The sequence below is a fragment of the Culicoides brevitarsis genome, chromosome 2 (genome assembly GCF_036172545.1).
Source record: "Culicoides brevitarsis isolate CSIRO-B50_1 chromosome 2, AGI_CSIRO_Cbre_v1, whole genome shotgun sequence".
Classification (NCBI taxonomy): Eukaryota; Metazoa; Arthropoda; class Insecta; order Diptera; family Ceratopogonidae; genus Culicoides; species Culicoides brevitarsis.
In genome coordinates, this window is record NC_087086.1 from 21817763 (window position 1) to 21839174 (window position 21412).

Genomic DNA, 21412 nt, shown 5'->3' on the forward strand with positions numbered 1-21412 from the left:
TTAAAATTATAAAGTTTTATCAATATTATTTTATATCATTTTTTTTTTGTTTAGCAAAAAAGAACAAGGGATATCGCTTTATCCTTTTACGAGAATGCCACACGTTAATAACTAATATGATCTTCAAGATCAATTAAATGTTTTATTTCTATGAAATATATACTTAATGTACTTTATTAATCATATATTGTTTTAAATATATCATTATATATTATTAATCAAATAACTTACTAATATTACATTATTTTTTAACTAAGCTAATAATAAATATATGCTGTATACTTGTAAACTACGTTATATATATATTAAGATTTTTTGTATTTTTATATGTTTTTGTTAATCTCTTATGCAATTTGGTTTCTCCTGTATTCGACCCAAACTTAAAATTTTGTATATTTTTTAAACCAGCACATTTTTATAAACTTATTATAAGTTAATAAATATTTGTAAATAACATATTAGAAGACTTCTTGTTTGAACTTTACACTAGTGTTAAGCTGTTTGGTGATATTTTTTTATAATGAATTTATCCCTACAAATTATTTTTTCATGAATAATTTGTGCTGGTTGATGTTAATAAATGCAAATATTTTCGTTTTTAAAAAATATCAAGATACAGCATATAAATACATATACTATATATATTTATATATTTGTAAATTGGATAAAATATATTTTAAGTTGCAGAATTTATCTAACAACTGTTGTTTTTCCTTTCATTTGTTTATTTTTTTGAAAAATATATATTACATGTCATTAAGAACTTTTTTAAATTAAATAATAATTATTTGACTTATACTTAATACAAATGACTTTTCAAGTGAATGATCATATTAAGGACAATGTTTTAAATGAATTTATAATAGGTTTAATCGAACTTTTCGATTAATATAGGTACAATAAAAAATTTTAGACTGATAAAATATAAAATAGGTATAATTCAAAAAGATTAAGAGACCACTTGGTGATCAATTTCATTTGTTCTTGGTTATTTTTAATAATTATTTGACAAACAAAAAATGGACGATTTCAAATAAATTTGTCATATTTGTGGTTTTAGAAAACAATGATAAAAATCACAAAAAAGAAGAATAATAAAAAATTTGCCATTTTGTAATATTTTACCCTTTTGAAGGAGGTAAATGTTGGTGGGTGATAATAATTAATAAGTTTTGTACAATTGATAGATATATACAAAGTACTCTTAAAAATTATAAGAAGAAAACTGCAAATCCTTTTTGAGTTCTTTTAAAATGATTCAATTATTAGTGCTGATTAGTATCGCACAACAGCAAATTGCTATCAGTTAACCGTACTTCTAACTAGCTCTGTATTTGTCGTGAGCTTAATTTCAGCGTCTCTTTTGGAAGGCATAATAACAACTGTATCGTCCGTACTATGTTTAATGGTTTTCTTGATAATTTCAACATCTACACTGTTTGAATAACCGTTACGCCTTTCGTTAGAATGGTTTACATGTGAACTTAGTGAGACATCGTGATTATTAAAGTTATTTATTTCTGGCCTTTTTGTCGTTATCACAGAAGGTTCAAGTTTTTTTGTATCTGCATTATCATTTGCAGAAACATTGTTACCAGAACTTAGTTGCTGTCGGTTTTTTGAGACATCATTAAAGGCGTGATCTAATTGTTGCTGAATCGATTCATATTTTTGAAGTAGCTCATCGTATTGATCACATTTTCGTTGTAACTCGATGCGAATAGCTTCATTTTCTTGCCGTGATACCACATTTTCTTGGACCAGCGCTTTGATGACATTTATTAGTTTTTCACGATGATCTGGACGAACATCTTTGAGAAACTCACTTGGAATTTCATAAGGAGTATTACTACTATCCGGCTCACCAGCAATACTTTCGTCATCTGTATCTGTACTTAGCTCTAATTCTGTACCGACCATGGTAGAGACAACGCCATTCATTTTAACAGAAGGAGAATTCGATAAAGATTGAGATCTATGATGCATATTATCTGAGGGGATAGTTGTACCATGTCGTAAACGGCTCATCGTCTCATGATGATGATGGATATGATGCTGATGCATAATATGACCAGCATTTTGTCCAACACCAATTGAATCTCCTGAATTTACGTGAAGATTGTGATGTATCCGATTTTCTTCTTGACTCGCTTGTTCATTGGGAGAAGGACTCAGACTTTCTTGTTTTTTAACGATGGTATTGTTATCATGAGTTAGGGCAGGTACAGGAGAGGTCGAAGATGTAATTTCATTGGAGCCAGATTGCGATAATTCGGGACTCACTACTGGTGTTACATCAGTACTAGACCGGTGATGTGTTGTTGTTCCCGCTGGAGAGTATCGAATATCAGGAGATTGAATCATGTCTGGCGGTGTACTGGGTGGCTCTTGTTTAATTTGTGGTTCGATTTTTATATTTATCGTATGATCCATTGACGGAGTACGACTTCCGTTCATCTCAGTTTTTTCTCGACTGCCATCGTGCATATTTTCTTTAAGTGTGGCCAATTTACGTGGTGCTAATGCTACATTAGGCTGAAGACTAGATTGAAATGTTTGACTGTCTGTCATACGTACAACTTTATCTGGATTTTGGAGAATTGGTGGTTCCGTAAAACCCTCGGGATTCATCGCACCATTAAATGGAAGCATATGAATTCGTCGTTTTGAATTCATGGCACCAGCAGAGCCAATATTCGTAGGTGACTGTGGAGGTGGTTGTTGTGTTCGGGTGGCGGCTGCAAGTTGTTGTTGTAATGTCCAAGGTCTAAATGCAGCAGACATTTGTGGATAGCGCAGTTGTGTGGCCAAGACATGCTGGTGATACATTTCTATAGACGAAAGTTCCTCAGGAGATAACTTTTGCTTTTTAACACATGGAATGTCCTCGGAGTGAAGTGTTGTTGGGGACAAAGCTGATTCATCGATAGGCTAAAAAGATAAAATAATTAATAATTATTTGAACATCCAAAATTGTAAAAATTATAAAAAATCATTGAAAAGAGATATGCATCTAGGAATACATTTATATCCTGTTATTAGGTACATTAGCAACAAAATTATGTTAAACATTAAACAAACAAGCAGCAATAGGCGTGTTACAAAGGTTTTCGGCATCACCACAATTTTTGTGTAATTAGTTTTCATGAACTATTTCAATCCTACTTGTGAATTGGACTCCGAAGTATGAATAAAAAATTGTATTATTTGTCCAAAATTTTTCATTCAGAAATAGAAAAAACGGTCCAACAAATTTTTTCAAAAAATTTTTCCAATTAAAAAATTTGAAAAATTTGACAAAAATCAAAATAACACAAGGAGCAAAATAAACCATTTTTAAAATTCATAAAAAAATAATTTGACCTTCTACAGCCAAACAAAAAAATACGTATCGAATATTTTTAAGTCCTCTATCAACTCCAAAAGGTTTCAGAATTGTTAAGAATTATTTGAAAAAAATTGTTGGACCGTGTAATAGTATTACAGACAAAAAATATATAAGTTATCTCTAATTATTTTGTTATACTTAGATTGTCAAGTCAAATATTACAAGTAAGCTAGACGTTACAATTTGTTTATTTCTTATAACTATATATTTGAAATACTTCAGACATTTAAGTAAATAATCGCTTAGTGATAAGAATTTGAAATTCAACTTTCATATGTATGTAGTAGTTATTTTTTATTTAACTGTATAGCACTGAATTTATTGACTTTGGCACAATAAATAAATATTTATACGTTATTGATGGAGTTTGATTGTTATCTACAAATTGTAACTACTTTGACTATGATGTTTAGTACTTAATGTAGAACTTATTAATTAATAAATTTGGAGATTAAAAATAAGTAAATTTAAATAGTTTTAATTTTTGATAACCTACTCCAATTTAACATCGTTTTTTTATTTTATCTAGATCTGACTTTCAGATTCAAATCTGATAATAGTCTAATGGTGTGATAAGAGATTGAGAGAGAATAATTATTTTATTGTTTAAGTATTTAAATATATTACATTTTTTTTTACTATTTTGACATGTTATTTATTTTTGTATGTACGTTTTGTCTCAAATATTTAAAAATTAAAATACATTTTCTTTGTAGTACTGAAGTGTTTCTGCTTTATATCACTTTGAAACTATAAAAAATCAAATTATGTTGCAATATAAAATTAAGCCAGATGTCATTAATTATTTATATCTAGCTTAGATTTTCACATTTATGATTAACATTTTCTGCTTCAAATGATGAAAGGTAAAACTTATTCATTGAGGATCATAAGAATAAACATCAAAATAAACGAAAAGTTTCTTAATTTTTTTCTTAAATTATCTGTAGAATATTACCGAGTTCTAGATAGTTTTTTTCTACATATTTTTTATTATATGTAGGTACTTGTATCGATGCACGGTGATCCTACCCACCACTTTTATTAACTGTAGATGTATATTTATATAAAACTGCATCAAATTTTATTTTACTATACCTAGTTTATAACAGCTATCATATGTATTTTGTTTGGATTCAATGCCATCGTCGATCACACTACATTAACTAATTCTTATACATTTTTGCATATGAAATGTACGTTAGTTTGTTTGTTGCAATCTCTCGTTTTTAATGTTTTATTTATTTGACTGCAAGACCTTGATATGCACACCACACAAAACAAATGCAACATTCAGCATTGTTTTATTTTACAAAATGGAAGGATGTTGAAAACTTTTGAAGATTTTATGTTCTTTGGTTAAATGGGACTATGATTTTTTGAGATATGTATTTTTACCAATAAACTAATAAATAAAAATGTTAAATTAATTTTACATCAGTTCAGTTCATTTTAACGAAGTCAATTTAAGGTTTATGTTTTTAATTTTAAAGTTCAACTGTCTGTTTCGTTAAAAAGAAAAATTCGAAACGTTTCATTTTATCGAGCATTGCTGTTTTGTAAAGTGTATTATTATTATTTGAAATAAGTGACAAGGCCAAACTAATACCATTATTCCGATCACTTACTATCTACACACTATAGGCAATATTAGGAACGGACTGGTTATACGGGAGTATAGGAAAAGCTCCTATGTGCTGTCGATCATCGGATTTTGAGAGAGAAATCTCTATATTTACAAAAAGAAAATAAATATATATATAAAAGGAGAAAATGTGTCCGCCCGTCCCTGAACAAAACTATGCGTTTGAGTTTGAAAGACGATTCTGATGGTTAAATATTTAGTTATTTCAGTTGCTACCTTTCATAAGTTGTTACTTATGAATTGCATTTAACTTTTTATATTTTGCATGTTTTTTTTAGGTTTTAAACAAAATATAAATCAATTACATTATTACATTATTTTTTATGGACATGCCTTAATTCTATTTTTCAATGCATAAATAAATGATATAAGGAGTTTTAAGTTTTTCAAGTGATAGAAAATCATATTTTAGCAATAATTAATTTTTCAATAATATTTTTTTTTCTTTAAGAAAAAACTCAATAACATTTTTGTTTTTTATTGATGTAAAAATTATTTTTTTTTTCGAACAAAAGATTTTGACCTTTTCATTTTATTGTATATTGATTTCTAACCATGCAAAATTTGTGTCTAACAAAATATCAGATTCAGATTACTCAGGATCCCCAGACTAACAGCGTACTGAAAAGGAAAAAGTTACAGAGAAATTTACCCTGAAGTTTATTTTACGCGTAAAGATAGAACAGCCTACCGATTTTCTGAAATTGTTATTCGTTATGAATGCCAAGTAAGATACATATCTACTGAAGTCAAAATGTTCCATGTTACTTTTTTATTTTGAATTTCGTAAAATAGTCAAACCTTCTCTTTTTCCATCAAAAGTTCGCTAACCTCACAAAAATAACATTGATTTTTTTCATCTCTTTCGCTAAATCATAAACATACCTGTCTATCTATCTATGTATATAAAATTGGACTTGCAAATCCATATATATTTTGATGCGATCACTCAAAATGCTGCTTCATGAACTATAGAGTTTTTTACAATGTGCCAACTATGATTAAGGAAAAATAAATATTACTATAAATTTGTGAAAATAAAATTAATATTAAATGTCCAAATGTAATTAGATACAATGATACTGTACTAAAATTCTCTTGGAAATAATAATTATGCGTGGTTATAAAACAACGAATAACTTCGGTCATAGTGCTATTCTGTTTTCATTTTAATTACTAAATAGACATTGTTATTTTTTAGATTTGTACTATTAAACATATTTAAAAGAAATTTGATTTTTTCGGAAGATTTTTTGATTTTATAATCGTTAATTAATTATTGTTTGAAGGTAAAAAGTCACCTGTATTTATGGTTTTACGAAGAAATTTGAAATTGATAAGTAAGAGTAATCAAAGTAACTGTTAAATCCGTTACCACCTAATAATTTTATTTTTCTATTATGAGACTGACTTAAGCTTGTAGTGTATAATCATTTCAATACAGTTGAATACCAACTGATTTCATCTTATTGCTATATTGATGATAATTCATCAATAATTATTTAAAAAAGTGTGTATTTCTTTCAACTTTTCAACATAATTAATAGATACAAATGTATGATTACAATTATTTATATTAACTTACATGATCTTTTTGTATAATGAAGTAAACAATATGTAGTAGGTATGTATATAAATTGGAGATAGTTATTTATGGTACAGCGAGTTACATATATTTATTTATATGTCCATCGTATCACTAAGAAAACTACATTATTAACAATAATCACACACATGCAAATAAACAGAACTCTCAATCATAAATTGTAGTACTGTGCAGCAAAAAATATATAACGCAAGTTTCAATTGCAAATAAGCAAATTATTTTCAATCAATGTTTTGTTTTTATTACGAAGCATGAAGAATCGCATATACCTATATATATCGCATACATACTAGACATACACATAAATATACATCATATACATATATAATCTTCTGTAAACATAAAAATAATAGATAAAATATGTTAGAAAGGCTGACTGTTACTGCTTTCTTCTGCAAATCGCATTAGAGTTTGTAATATAGATATCAAATGTAATTATATATTAACTTTTTTGCCTACTCTGCACTCTTGTAATCTACATAGATGTAGAGCTACTGTTATTTTCTGATTTAATAATGTTAAATGAAATTAATAATTTTTTTGAGTTGGTTTCAGTTACCCGCAAATTTAAGATAAGTAACTTGTTTTTTTTTTTTAGTATCATTACTTAGATTTTACTACATTTTATTTGGTATTTGCAAAGTACTTGTATTTCGAATGAAATGCAAAAGCAAAAATAATTAAGGGCAAAAATTCAATATTTTAAGTATCAGAAAATCCTCAGTCAAAAAATATTATCACAAATGCTCTTATTCAATACTTGAATCAAATGAAATTGAGTTCAATGGCTTTTTATTTATACCTAAATGTATCTTTTATTCTGTTGTCTGTTCTTACAGCCTTTCTAACTGGTTTACCTTGTATTTCTACCGCATTACACAAAGTATTTTAAAATGTCGATTAAAAGACAGCTTTCGTTTGACTAACAATTAACTAAAAATCCAAAATAGTACTTAGCTATAAAAAATGAAAAGTTTTGCAAAAAATTGTTTTGAGATATTTTCTCAAGAGATAAAAAAATACTTACATAAAAAAGACCTACAGAACATATACTTTCTTAGACCAGAGAAGGCATAGAAGGAACGTCAGACAGAGTTAAGAAAAGTACATATCTAGGTTTATACAAACAAGTATGAGTGAGCATGCGACAGATTGGCGCGTTTTTTCTAGTGTTTTAAAAAATCAATATTTTTTTCTATGAATTCAGTTTATTTAGTTTATGAATATGTTATTCAACCTAATAAAGAAAAGAAATCGCAATAAAATATTACGATTTTGTTCTAAAAATTATTTGAGTTTATTTCTATTAAATACATGGTAATTACTTTCGTTTTTTCTTAAGTTTTCAATGATAAAGTCATATAAATATTAAGCATATGTTTTTAATCCCTCTGTGTACAAATTAAAAGTTATCTAGATATTTTTTATTATATGTAGGTATTTACAATACCTACTATGAAAGTATATAAAATTTTTGTATTATTTATTTATTTATTAAGTAGTATTAACTACTAATTTAATTCAATGAAAATTTCTTCTACCAACAAAAAATATCAATTGATTGAAGTCCTGATTCCTTAAATGTATTTAAAATTCGTTTTGAAGTCTATAACCCTGATAGAGGTATATGATTTGAAACATTTTAAACTCATTTTATCTTTAAAAAATAGTTTTTTTTGTTAAATTCAAACCTGTCGAGACAAAAATTCTTAAATTGAATTACCATATTTAAAATCAGTTTTCAGAAAAGTAAGATGAAAATGTCAAATCTGATGTAATCGGTAATTGAGGTAAATACTTGTTCAATATATATATCGAAAAATCAGGATTATAAATTACATAGATGAAACAATTAATGTTAGGACAGCTTTTAACTTATCATTTATCAGTGACTAGTATTCGAAATTATATAATTGGAAGGCAAAAAATTATATTTTTTCTGTGTTCCAATTTTTTGATAAGATTCATGAAGCACAAAAAAATAAACTACTGATTTTTTGTGCGCACATTTTTTTTACACAGGAATAACACACTACACATATTTATCAACCGTACAAAGACAATCCAGCTACTATGGTAGCTGATGTCTAAAAACACAGACAGACGCCACACCATTCAATATGTATCACCACAAAAACAAGGCTTGCTTATGTACTATAATATTACATACATAAAATATTATACCGTTTGCAGACTGGAGCTGCCCGACTGATGTGGAACGGGTAGTCAAGGAGGTTACATAAATAAATTTCACTCATATATTTACTCTGAGCTATATTGTGTTTTTGCTTCTACAAAAATATCATCAACGATGAATTTAGTTCAGACATTTGGTGGTGATGGTACAGTCTTTTTCCAGTCTTTGGTGGTATGAGGTTATTGGGCTCTCCATGTTTTGGCACGTGTAGACATTTTCCCAATAAAAAGCATGATGATGGTTACATGCTATGTTATACTTTTTTATTCTTCTATATAATACAAGGTATTTATTCATGATAAAAAAAACAATTTCGCCACCCTGCGCGCGTCTGTCGACTATTTAAGGGTAGATACAGAAATTGGTGGAATGGAAAAATAAATAAATTTTCTGAATATACACAAGAAAATTCTTCGACAGCAAAAAATATAAAGACGACGCCTCATATATGTATAATATATGTGTATGTACCTATATATTATAAATGCCGTAGGTACGTCAATTTTCTTTTTTTTTTTTTGTGTACGCAGTTAACGCTTAACACGATACGACTTAGCAACTCTGCCAGACAGCCTTCGAATAAATGTATATATGTATATATATTATATGTATAGATGTACGCATTCGTTCATATTGTTATTCTAGCTGCTACATTTTCATGCTAGTACAGTTATTATCTTTAAAACGATAGAAATTTTGTCAGCCATGCTAGGCTAGGTAAAAATTTATTACGACAGAATACAGGAAACATTTTTTTAGAAAATTCAAATTTGAAAATATCCGTCAAATAAATTCACCGAGAAATAAATTGACAATTATTTTTTGAATATGTATTTATAAACAACTTTCAAAAAGATGTACTTAAGGCCGATACAATAATTCCAAATGTTTCAGGTTTCATAGACCTTCTGAACATTAGGTAGGATAAATATCGAGTATCTTACAGACTAAAAAAGTAAAATTTTCTTAAGGATTTTATATTTTTTTCAATCAATAAAAATTAGGAGGGATGAATATTTTTTTCTCAAAGTTGATAATTTTTCACAAAAAATATTGAAAATGTAAATTGAACTCTAAACTGATTCTAACGGAAATTTTGACTATTTTCAAAAAAAATATGGTCAAAAATGTACTGAAATTTGAAATATTTCTTACATTTTAGATATTCGATACTCGATATCCCACCTGGGATTTTCAGAAAAAATTAGGTGAAAGGAAACATGAAACATTTAAGACTCTTGTTTTGGCCTAAGTGCGATTTTGTATTGAATCGTTCTATGTATTTGCTTTCAAAGGGATGAAAATGACCTTCATAAAAGATGTCAAACGGGGATTTTTTTTTCTTATATATCACACAATGATTGTATTGGTACAAGTGCCATGGAAATTTATACCATCTTTTATGTAGGAAAAACTGAATTTTCTTTGACTGCCGCAATAGGTGGTTGTGGAAATTTAACTTCACGAAATGGCACGTGGAGTCGAGACACTGACGCAACTCATAATATCTATCTACCTTGATTATGTTTACTATATGTTATGTTGTTAAATATTCAGTGTTTTAGGTTATTTTTTGCTGCTCGATCTACAATGAAGATGATAAAATATTCATTGTATTTTCTTATCCTTTATGAATTTATTTTTATGTACCAAAATTGTTTCTTTCGAAAAATTTTTCATTTATATATAAATATTATTTTATATGTTGAACCAATAGTTCTATTTTTAAAGTTTACAGATTGAAGGCTCTAGAAATTTTTCAATATCGTTGGGTCACTATCGTCACAAATTTCACAAATTATATAGATAACAATTTATCAAAGCTGTCTCAGATTCAAATTATGGGCATTTTAATCAATCTATTTTTGTTACTTTCGATCAATCTCTCCAGAAATAGATGTAAAAGAGATGAGAGCTATCAACATGAAAAATTTATTTTTCATAATTGTTTTTGAAAAGAACTGTTGTACGATTAACTTGACATTTCAATTACTACTGTCGTATTTCTAAAAACGCAGAAACTGCTGATTTTTAAAAATTTGTTTAAAAACATTGTTTCTTAAATATTTCAAAATCAAAGTATAAAAATGAAGGAATTTAGAGTTAACTTTTCTTTTTTTTTTAGTAACACAAAAATTGTATGAGTGAGAATAAGTAATATCAAGTTAAGCGTAAAAAGAGTGCTTTACAATGAAAAAAAAAACATGGATAAATATGAGCGCTCTCAAAGGAGATTTCTAAGGCTTTGTGAATAGTTTGTGATGAACCAATTGACTTCTTTTTTGTGGAAAACGTCTTGGCGTACACAAATTTTTCGCGGATCCGAACCGACGGATGGTCGTCTGATTCGTTAGGTACTTACTATTATCATCATGTTTCTCTAGAAAATGAAATAAAAAAGTGAACAGTATCAATAATGAAAAATTATCATTATTTATAATGTGCTGATATCTTTAAAAATATACAAAACCAACGTAGACAGTATATAAATAAAATGTCTGTCGATCGACGGCCATGTTTTAACGAACACTTTTCTGTCTGGAAGATAGACCAAATTGTACGAAGAGTAATAAAATCAGCACACATTTCATATAATTTAATATACATTTATCCACGTTATTTTATTGAAATAAGTTAAAGATAAAACCTTAGATAATTTAAAGTTCGTAAGCTTGTTGAGAAAAACAGTTTTTTGCAACTTTGTTATAGAAAATACAAATCATTCATTCAGTAAAATGTGACAATATTAATAAACACACAATATATAAATACGTTTAAATAATATAATAAAAATGTATGTGATTGTACTTTAGAGGTCAAATTCGTGGGAAGTGAATTCCATGTAGCGTTGTTGTTAGTGAACTGATGTGTAATTGCATTATTTTTTAATCTTGTTTTATTTTACTATTTCTGTTCAATTTACTTTAAAACGTCTTTTGTAATTCTCTAGACGACCAGAGACAATGTATATTTACACAGACATTCAAACAAAACATGTAAATATTTTTTCCATTTACTACATGTGAGTTCAACGAGTGAACGTGTTTCGTCGTCTAAAAAATAACGTTGTCTGTCTTATTGTCTGTTCATTTTGAATATGAGACACTCTAAATAATCTTGTGTATGTCAGTTTAAATTAAACAGTCATCTTTTGTAAAGTCTACTTTTAAGTTTGGCTGTGTGCGTGTGAGTTTTAGTAAGAAAATAAAAGAAAAGTACACTATTTATAGAAAATGATATACTAAAAATATAATTTTCTTGGTGTACCAAACACATTATTTGAAAATGTTTATCTAATAAACTAAGCCGATCCATTGAACTCTCTGTTTATAGTGGAAATGTCCGAAATTTTTTAAGATTGATTCAAAGATAAATATTTTTACCTTTATCAATGGCTTAATGGATTATCGAAAAATGAAGAGAGTTTTTGCGAAAAGTAGTATAGGTGAACAGTAATTTTTACAAGCTTTTTAAAATGAAAATATCATAATTTACATAACATTTTACATTCTTAGTAATTTGTATTTTTTTTTAAATAAAGTTAATAGATTTAAAATATTATATACCCATCATAAAATTGATTTAGAATGTTTGTAATTTCAAATTGAATTTAAAGTCAACGAAAGACACGAAAACATTATTATCCTTCTTTCGGTTTTGCGAATGTTATTATTTTTAACTTAACTGTTGCACACTACTTGTGCTTATGTCGTTATATTTAAATTTAAAAAAATGCGAATGAAAAAATATACATACATAACATAATAATATTTATAAAGAAATACCAGCTATTTACAAAAACAAACGATAGCGTAAAGTTAATGTTGTAACCGTCGGTGTTGTTTTCGTCGTCAGTAGGGTCAATGACCAAATACAACAATGCTTTTGATCGTGTGTTTTTATTATTTTTCATTATTTTTGTTTGTATTACACGTACGAAACTTCGTGCTTCAATAAAAACTTACGACCAACGGAATTCAAAACAAGACTCATCACGTTTTTCGTCCTTTGACATTTGTACATAGTTTTAATATGCTGTTATTTCACTCGGCAGATTTTTCAATGATTTCTGCATTTGAATAATAAACTATCTAAGGAACAAACAATAGATTTAAATCCTGCATCCTGCACAATATTTTTAAAATTCTTAAGTAATAACTAATTGTTATAACAAATAACATTTCTTTTAGTTTTAGGGCCCTTTACATTTATAATTTTCTGATATATTTATCAAAAGCTAAAGTCATTTATACAGAATCCAAAATAGGACTCCTTTGAGACCGCGGTGGGAGCCGACCTGTACCCTAAAGTTTTATGAACACAGCCAAATTGTTTTGATTATTTGAAATCTTCGAAGGTGTATCAGCAAATATATCATTGATCCTTTACTTTAAGTTGATGTAAATTAGATCAAACATGTCGTTTAGCTTTGCAGGATTAAAATTTTTTGTTTAAAATTTTGTCCGAAATATGTATTTATTTCATTTAACAATGATTTTAATGTGTTTGTAATTAATTTAAATTTAGTTTGAAAAAAATTATCATTTTTATATGATATGAAAGATTAATACAATTAATAGGGTTAAAAATATCCTTGGAGTGTTTTTGTAAGTAATATTTCATTTTTTGCATAATATTCACACAAACTCGGAAATCCATGATTCACATGTGCCAGCATTGTATTGAACGATGTAACCTCACAATACAAAAAACATTTTGTTCTATTTTTTTTCTTTGTTCGTTTCCGTGCCTTCCTATTTTCTGAATATTCGTAAACCAGTGTTACAAACTTATCTTTCAATTTATGTAAGTATCTTATCTAAAACACCTTTACAAAGAAAATTTTTCAGTGGAAACCTAAAAAATGCATATGCAAACATTTATTTATAAGTCCTATTATTGAACCATTTTATATTTAAAGAATGATTTTAAAGAATACCCTTTACGTATTTTTCCTAACTATAAAAATAAGATCAACAATTCAAAGTCATTGCTTAATTCTAAAACGCACTTAATGTTAAAATAAAAACTGGTGTTGAGTAACTGAAAACTCAAGATACATGAGTCAAATTAATCACAATTTTTTCGCACGCTTTCTACGGTCTATTTGTTTCATGTAATGTAAAACCGCAAGCTTCGTATATCTAACTGTATAACATTTCCAATATAGAATACTACTATAAAAATCAAATAGAGATACGAAACCAAGGTCAGTATTGTTTTTTATTCTTTCATATTTTAGAAACAAATGATACAAAATTTTACTCAAATAAAGCTAAATAAAGAGATTGATACAATAAAGGTTAATGACAAACTAAAAATACATATTAGTTATTATTTAACCTCTAGATTTAGGTTCTGATAAACACAAATAAGAGCACATGATTTTTTTAAATGAGTCTTTTCGTACCTCAAAATAAAGTTAACAATTTAATAAACATTAAACAATCTAATGAAATTCTACAATGATACAGGAATGTATGCATAACACTTATATAATCTATCGTTAAAAAATTGTATTATATAAATGAAACACAAAAACATCATTCTTTACAATAATTTTTTGTCACATTAAAGAAGCACATTTGTTTGGCTACGTATGATTTTCTTAGTACATTTTTTGACAAAAAAGTTTTGTATACAAAGTCATTATACCAACGTATTTTACGTCACGCGAAAAGGAAGATTTGAGGATGCATCACCTCGGTCCGAAAACCTATTGTGATCGTACACGAAATGTTAATATATTCAAAACTATATACATTATAAATTGGTTATTTGTATTTTGATTATAATGACAGAATCCACAATTTTTTATCGAATTGATTGCTAATGATTTTATTGTAAAAATTGATGTAAATATATACTAAATGTTATAAAATAACTTACAAATGTATTATTATTTCAAAAAAAAAAAACAGAAAATATTTATATAGTTACTTTAGCAACCGGATTATTCGAAATTTGACTTTTTTATTATTTTCATAATTGATTGTTCTTATTTACTTTTATCAAAAAATATTTTGAAGTACGTGCTGTCAAATTTGGCTGGAATCAGATAAGATTATGATGGCCTTGTTAGAATATTTTACGAAAGGCTCTTGTACCTGAGTCTGTTTTTACATATATCTAATAAAATGACGAGCATAATTCAGAATTATGCCTTTTTCAACAATTTTGGGGCCTATTTTGAAGAACTTTGTTCTACATAATTATCGAGGCCTGAGGCTGCAGCCTCATCAGCCTAGCGGTAAATCCACCACTGGTAACACAGACAATAAAAATTATTTTCATATCTGTCAAAAAAAAAAAAAAACTGAAAGATAGGTATATTTCTAAATCTGTAGCATGATGGACAAATAGTATTTTGTCAATTGAATTGTCAAATACTGCACTAAAAAAAAATAATAGGGAAAAATAGGGAAAAGAAAAAAAATAATAACAAAAACATATTAGCCATTAATGAATAATTTTTTAAATTCATCATTTCAAACAACATTTATTTAGTGATATGGACCATTTATGATTTTCAACTATTTTATCAGTGTATAACAATAGTTTGTTTTTTTTTTCTGTTCAAATGCAGAACAGAAAAATGTAAATTGACCTAGTTTTGCCATGACCATGTTATTGCTAGACAGCATGATACATTTTACAGAATTTGGCATCAATATTATATTTGATTCTTGGCTTGAAGGTACTACAGTATAATTCATGAATACCTATACCACACCATAGTTTGTATTTGGCTGCAGTAAAACTATTAAAAATGACGCGTTTTTACATGTATAAAATTTTACTCGTTTTTTTTTTAATTTTCAGTTTTGTTGCCAAGCGCATACAACAATACTTAAAAATGCATTGCGACATTATAGTAAAAGTCTATATTGTATACAAAGGACCAAAAGAGAGTAAGCAGTGCAGTGTAACTTAAATAGTTTTTGAAGTTTGCCTAGACTAGCGTTTTCAAATGCATGTAGCGAGACATCATGTGGATGGAGGAGAAGGCCTGGCATGACTACCTTCTTTTATGTGTCTACCACCCAGTTTAATTCTGCATACGAAACACATCACAGCTCTATCTTGCTCATACGGTGTACCTATATGTGTTTTCTAGATATTGAAAATCTGTATTTTTGCAGAGGGCATTATTACAACATAGAAACAAAGAGTAAATAAAACGAGGAAGGAGAATGTTAGTCACACGCATATTTACTATGCAAGTGCATAAAGTATTGTACGACTATGTAACGTATTATGACAGAATTTGTGCATAATAAAAATAGAATGAGAGTTGCAATACATGGCATGACCCGTTTTATGTATGAAGTAAATGATGATGATGATGCAAAAAACGAATGAACGGGGAAAATTGAAACACATTCGTTTTGTTCTATTTAAATCTTTATTTTAGTTTAACTCAATGATGTAAAAATTAGGATTTTTGGTCAAATTAGAAAAGGACATGGAAATTACCTAACACAAAAATGTTTTTTTTAAAATTTAATCTTAAAGTTTAAGATAACTTTCTAAATAGCTATATTTTCTATGAAATATACTGTTTTATACCGTGTGCACTGTACAATGAGGAGAAAAAAGAACTCAATTTTTTTCAAGTGCTTAGGGAGTTAAATATATCAAACGAAAGGTAATTGCTTAATTGTGACACAACAACATTTTTCAATCATTTTTTTTATGTTTTCTAGAACATATTCCTCGTGTTGACCATTCTTGACAAATACATCGTGGTTAGTATTGTAAAAGTCAATCAATAAAATAGAAAAAGAGTTAAAAGGTGTGCCTAATAAAAAACGCACTTAAAATTTTCATTTTTTAAGGGGAAAATACACAATAAGAAAAAATTGCTCCTACATGTAGGTATGTCAAAAAACAAACTACTAAGCAAAAACACATGTCCTTAATTGCAATTCTAGGTAGACATGTAATAAAACTGAAATAAAACATTACTTGTCTCAAATTTAAACTTAAATCAAAACTTATATGTATATTGAATATTTTTATTTTTTTATTGAATATTAAACATTCTTACCCCATACGTAAAAAGGTTTAAAATCAAGGAAAAAAAAATTAGGTATAAAACTAAGAGAAAAAACAATACAAGGAGTTGCGGGAATCCTTAAATTTCAGTAAACAATAAAAAATCTCAACATCAAAATTAAATATTTGTAAAAAGTAGAAAAATTACATAAATTTTACTGAAACAAGATTTTTCAGTTTAAAATGAAAAAAATTTGGAAAATCAATAACATTTTAGTAAATTTATTTCGAATTCGTCGGATAACATAAAATTTATTTGATTTTTTGAATTATAAACATGAAAATCGAGATTTCAAATTTGAAACCAAATTTGAATTCAAATTCAAATTTGAAATTTCAAATTCAAATTTGAAAAGTTCAACTGCTTATATCTCGAAAAGTATTCAACTTTTTCAAAATATTTTTGCAAATTCTTAAAGTATTTCAAATAACCTTTTCAATGGTATATATCATGCCTCTCAACTCTCTTTAAAAGTCAACGAATTTGAAGTTCGCATCTCGCAAATTCGCGAAAAAACAGCAAATTTGCGAGATGCGAACTGCAAATTCGCTGACTTTTGACAAAAAATGACATTCATGATATATATCATTGGAAAGGTAATTTCAAGTACTTTTAGAATTTGCAAAAATATTTTGAAAAAGTTGAATACTTTTCGAGATACAAGCAGTTGAACTTTTCAAATTTGAATTTGAAACTTCAAATTTGAATTTGAATTCAAATTTGGTTTCAAATTTGAAATTTAAGTTTTCATGTTTAAAATTCAAAAAAATTAAATAAATTTTATGTAATCCGACAAATTCGAAATAAATTTACAAAAATTTATTATTTTTTTCCCAATTTTTTCAATTCGAAATTTGAAAAACATGTTTAAGCATGATATTTGCTAATTTTCTACTTTTTACAAATGTTTTCTTTTGATGTTGCGATTTTTTGTTTTTACCTTAAATTTGAGGATTCCCGCAACTCCCAATAAAAATATAGTAAAGTAGATATCCATTAACAAACCCAACAATTAAAATCAACATACCAATATTGAAAGGAATTATGAATACCATTTGCATATTAGTGCAATTGCACATTAGTTTTATCACTAATTTCATACCCAAAAGTTTATCATTCTTTAATATTGGCTTTGGCTGAGGAGTTTTGAATTTTATATTATTAATTGAAAAGAAAGTTTTCATAGAATTAGTAATCAATTTCAAAATTTGTTAAATGTTAAAAGTCTTATTTGAAGTGTTCATCTTATTGTAAATATTCATATGGAAGAAATGATTTCTGGCAAATTTCGAAAGTATATATCAGCTTATAATGCTATCTAATCAGAATTTATCCTATTTTTTTTTGTAGCAAAATCTAATTATTGTCGGTCATAAAAATACATATAATCGAATGTATCGAAGACTAAATATTGATAACAACAAAATGAAAAAACGAAATGTTTCGAATGCTACCAAAAGCTTGGATAAATTATTGTTCTACAAAAACAGGTACCTATGTAATTTGTCTTTTTGATTTTTGTTTTTTACCTGTAGGTATATTTTATAAAAAATTTATCAACAAGCTTTATTTAAAAATAAAATAAGGCCGCTCCAAATAAAACTCAATCGTCGAGAATCTAATGAGGCAAATAAAAAAAAAAAGTTGAAAATTTCATTAAAAATTACATATTTTTGGTGTATTTTCATAATTTTTAATAAATATTATTATTATTTATATTGTATTGTATATCGTATTTTGACATTAAATTTTCTTTTAAAAATAATCTTCATAAAAATTATTGAATTTTTTTTTCAAAAAAATTTTGACGGTTATTTTTATGATAATTATTTTTTTACCGCATTTCGAAGAAATTTTTTTTTGTTCCCAAAACAACCAAAATATTGATTAACGATCAAAAATTATTTAAAAATTTGGCATTTTGTATGAGAAAAAGTATTTCAAATTATTTTATGTTTTATTTCAAAAATTTCAAAAATTTTGGACAAAACTATTGAGTTTCGTTTTAAGAATTTAATATACGCTTGTTTTTTCATACATTTTTGGTTGAATTTGAAATTTATTTAGTTCAAAATAGTATACACTTTAGTGACTTTTGAAAGTTTATTAACAGTAGAACACCCGAAGAACACCTCCAAAATTCAATTTGTTTGAGCAACATTGCGCACTCGTCCTTGAAAATGTGCTCTTTCACCCATGCCTTTTATAAAATATAATAAATTATAAAAAAGTATAAAATGTGAGCCAACAGCACAACATTATACAATATATGTACACATACATGTAAGGTCAATGTCCGATTGATATATTACGAGTTGAGTGAATGGTTTTGATCGACATATTCATCATCATCATCATCAACTTCATTGTCGTTGTATCAGAGAAAAGCTTTAATAATAATATTGAAATGTATGCATTGTACAGAGACAAAACAAAGCAAGAAAAAACTTTCTGAAAAATAGACTGCGACATAACTGCGATTGTATTTTATACAAGGCAAAAGTACAAGATAATGACGATGATGTGTCATAGACATGAAATCATGAAAATAAAATAAAATATCACACTACTATGAAGCTTGACTAAGTAGCTTCAAATAGAAATGCTTTGTTTGTACGTATATTTGAGCACCATATATATACATATATTTATACATATATATATATATATATATATATATATATTGAGTCATATAGAGATAGAGAAAAGAAAAAAAAATAATAAAAAAGTCAGACAACGTTAAATGGTTGTTGTTGGTATTAAATGTATATGTACTTATAGCCATACTGACTGACGGTCGCTGACCTTGTCGACCATTCACGATTCATGCTTTCGACTGGCATGTGTGTATACGATTGTGCAAGTTCGAGTTCTAAAGTAAAGTAATATTTTCGTGTATTGAACTTGTGAGTATTCTAAACGTATTCTCTTTTCAATGTATGTTTTGTTTTTTAGCGGTAGCTTGAATAATTAAATTTTGAAAAAAAAACATGATCGACGAATATCGTACCTTTCTTTTGAGATGTTCTCGTTTTCGCAAATAAATTTCCAAGTATTCCAATTCTTCGCGTTCACGCTCCTTCAAAGCATCCAAAAGTTTCTCAAACTTTTCCCGATTTTGTTCCTCTACATCTACGTGAATGTAATCACGCCAATTTGACGAATCAAAGCCCCAATGACATGTTTCGTTCTCCTGCCGATGTACATGGCACACAAATCTCTGCGGTGAAAAAAATCCATTACACTCCATACATTGAATGCAGGCCGGCTCCTTCAATGAATACATTTCTGGTGTACAAATGCCCTCACACTTGCCGAAGCACCGATGATATACTTTGAAGGAAAGAAGACCTTTCATGCTTCCTGGTCTTTCTGGAAGGTGAAGTAGTGCACTGCATAGTCTTTCGGCGTTAGTTCGTGTAATGAGTCCACAACTGCTTACGACAGTCGGTATAATTTTGGCATGCTTAAATTCCTGCAACTGCTCCGGCGTACATTGCGAACAGAAAATTCTGAGTTCGTCAAAGACTCTATTTATCTGGTCCATCCCGAAGTCGGTGAGTACATCGTTTAAAAATTGTGCGAGACACAAGCGCATTTCTCCACCTAATTCAAAGCTTCCAATCAACTTGCCCTCGATAAGTGTCTTATGTAGTACGCCTGTACGTGAATCGGGTGCCGTAAGAATCGGATGTGGCAGTATTATTGGGGCAGGAGGTGGTGGCATTGGTGACAGGTGCGACATGTGCTCATCTCCTGATTCTGGCGACTCGATTTCCTTCTTGTGTGGATGGATGAGCGTCAGTCCGGGACCTTGTAGACTTTTTGTTGCACTGTTTTGGTACGTCTTTAAGACCGTACGCAAACGTGGCGTCACAAATTGGTCAGACATGATTTTTGTTTTTTTTTTTCTTTCAAATTATATTTACTTGTGTGTGTATTCTTTATATTACACTATTATATTTATTGGGTATTCAGCTTTATGTATTTATTATTTTCTATGTACAGACTTTTATATGTGTCTAGCACATAAATTTTTGTTAATTATTTTTTTTTTCTTTTTATTTTCTTAGAAACTCATTTCAGGTGTCATCACTCACATATTTGTATTTCTGTATTTATTTTTTTTTTGATGCTCAAACTTTTGGCACTAAATAAATTTTCTTCTTTTGCACTTATTATTATTATTATTATCGATTCATATAATTTCTCAATATTTTTTTCTTCTAAATATTATTGTTATTCTTATTTAGCTTAGGTATATATGTATTCTTAAGATTTTTCATCTTTGTATTTATTTATTGTACGTATTTATATTCACTTACGCAATAAATATAACAAGCAATATAATATTTTTGAATTTGTGTTTTTCTTTCCGTGTAAATACTCGCTAAAATCAGCACGAAAAAAATTCTGCGTCTTTTACAATTTTCATCAATTGTACATATTCACAACAATTATTCAAATTCTTCATTATTTTTTTGAGTGGTTTTGATGATGGCCCCCATTTCTTAAGT

The 21412-nt window shown here is 27.7% G+C and overlaps 1 protein-coding gene across 1 annotated transcript; it reads right to left on the bottom strand.

Annotated features, from left to right (window-relative positions):
• Positions 1-1013: 1013 nt before the first annotated feature.
• On the bottom strand, positions 1014-21189 carry LOC134830066 (uncharacterized). Its single transcript, XM_063843426.1, has 2 exons — positions 19906-21189; positions 1014-2931 (listed from the first exon to the last, which is right to left on the bottom strand). Exons 1-2 carry the CDS (start codon positions 20785-20787, stop codon positions 1303-1305), a joined length of 2511 nt encoding a protein of 836 aa, XP_063699496.1. The 5' UTR covers positions 20788-21189; the 3' UTR covers positions 1014-1302.
• Between the last annotated feature and the right edge of the window lie 223 nt (positions 21190-21412).

Coding starts and splice junctions, on each gene's coding strand:
- LOC134830066 (XM_063843426.1), bottom strand. CDS start 20,787: ATGTCTGACCAATTTGTGACGCCACGTTTGCGTACGGTCTTAAAGACG. Junction 2,932..19,905: donor GAGAACATCTCAAAAGAAAG/GTACGATATTCG, acceptor TTATCTTTTTAG/CCTATCGATGAATCAGCTTT.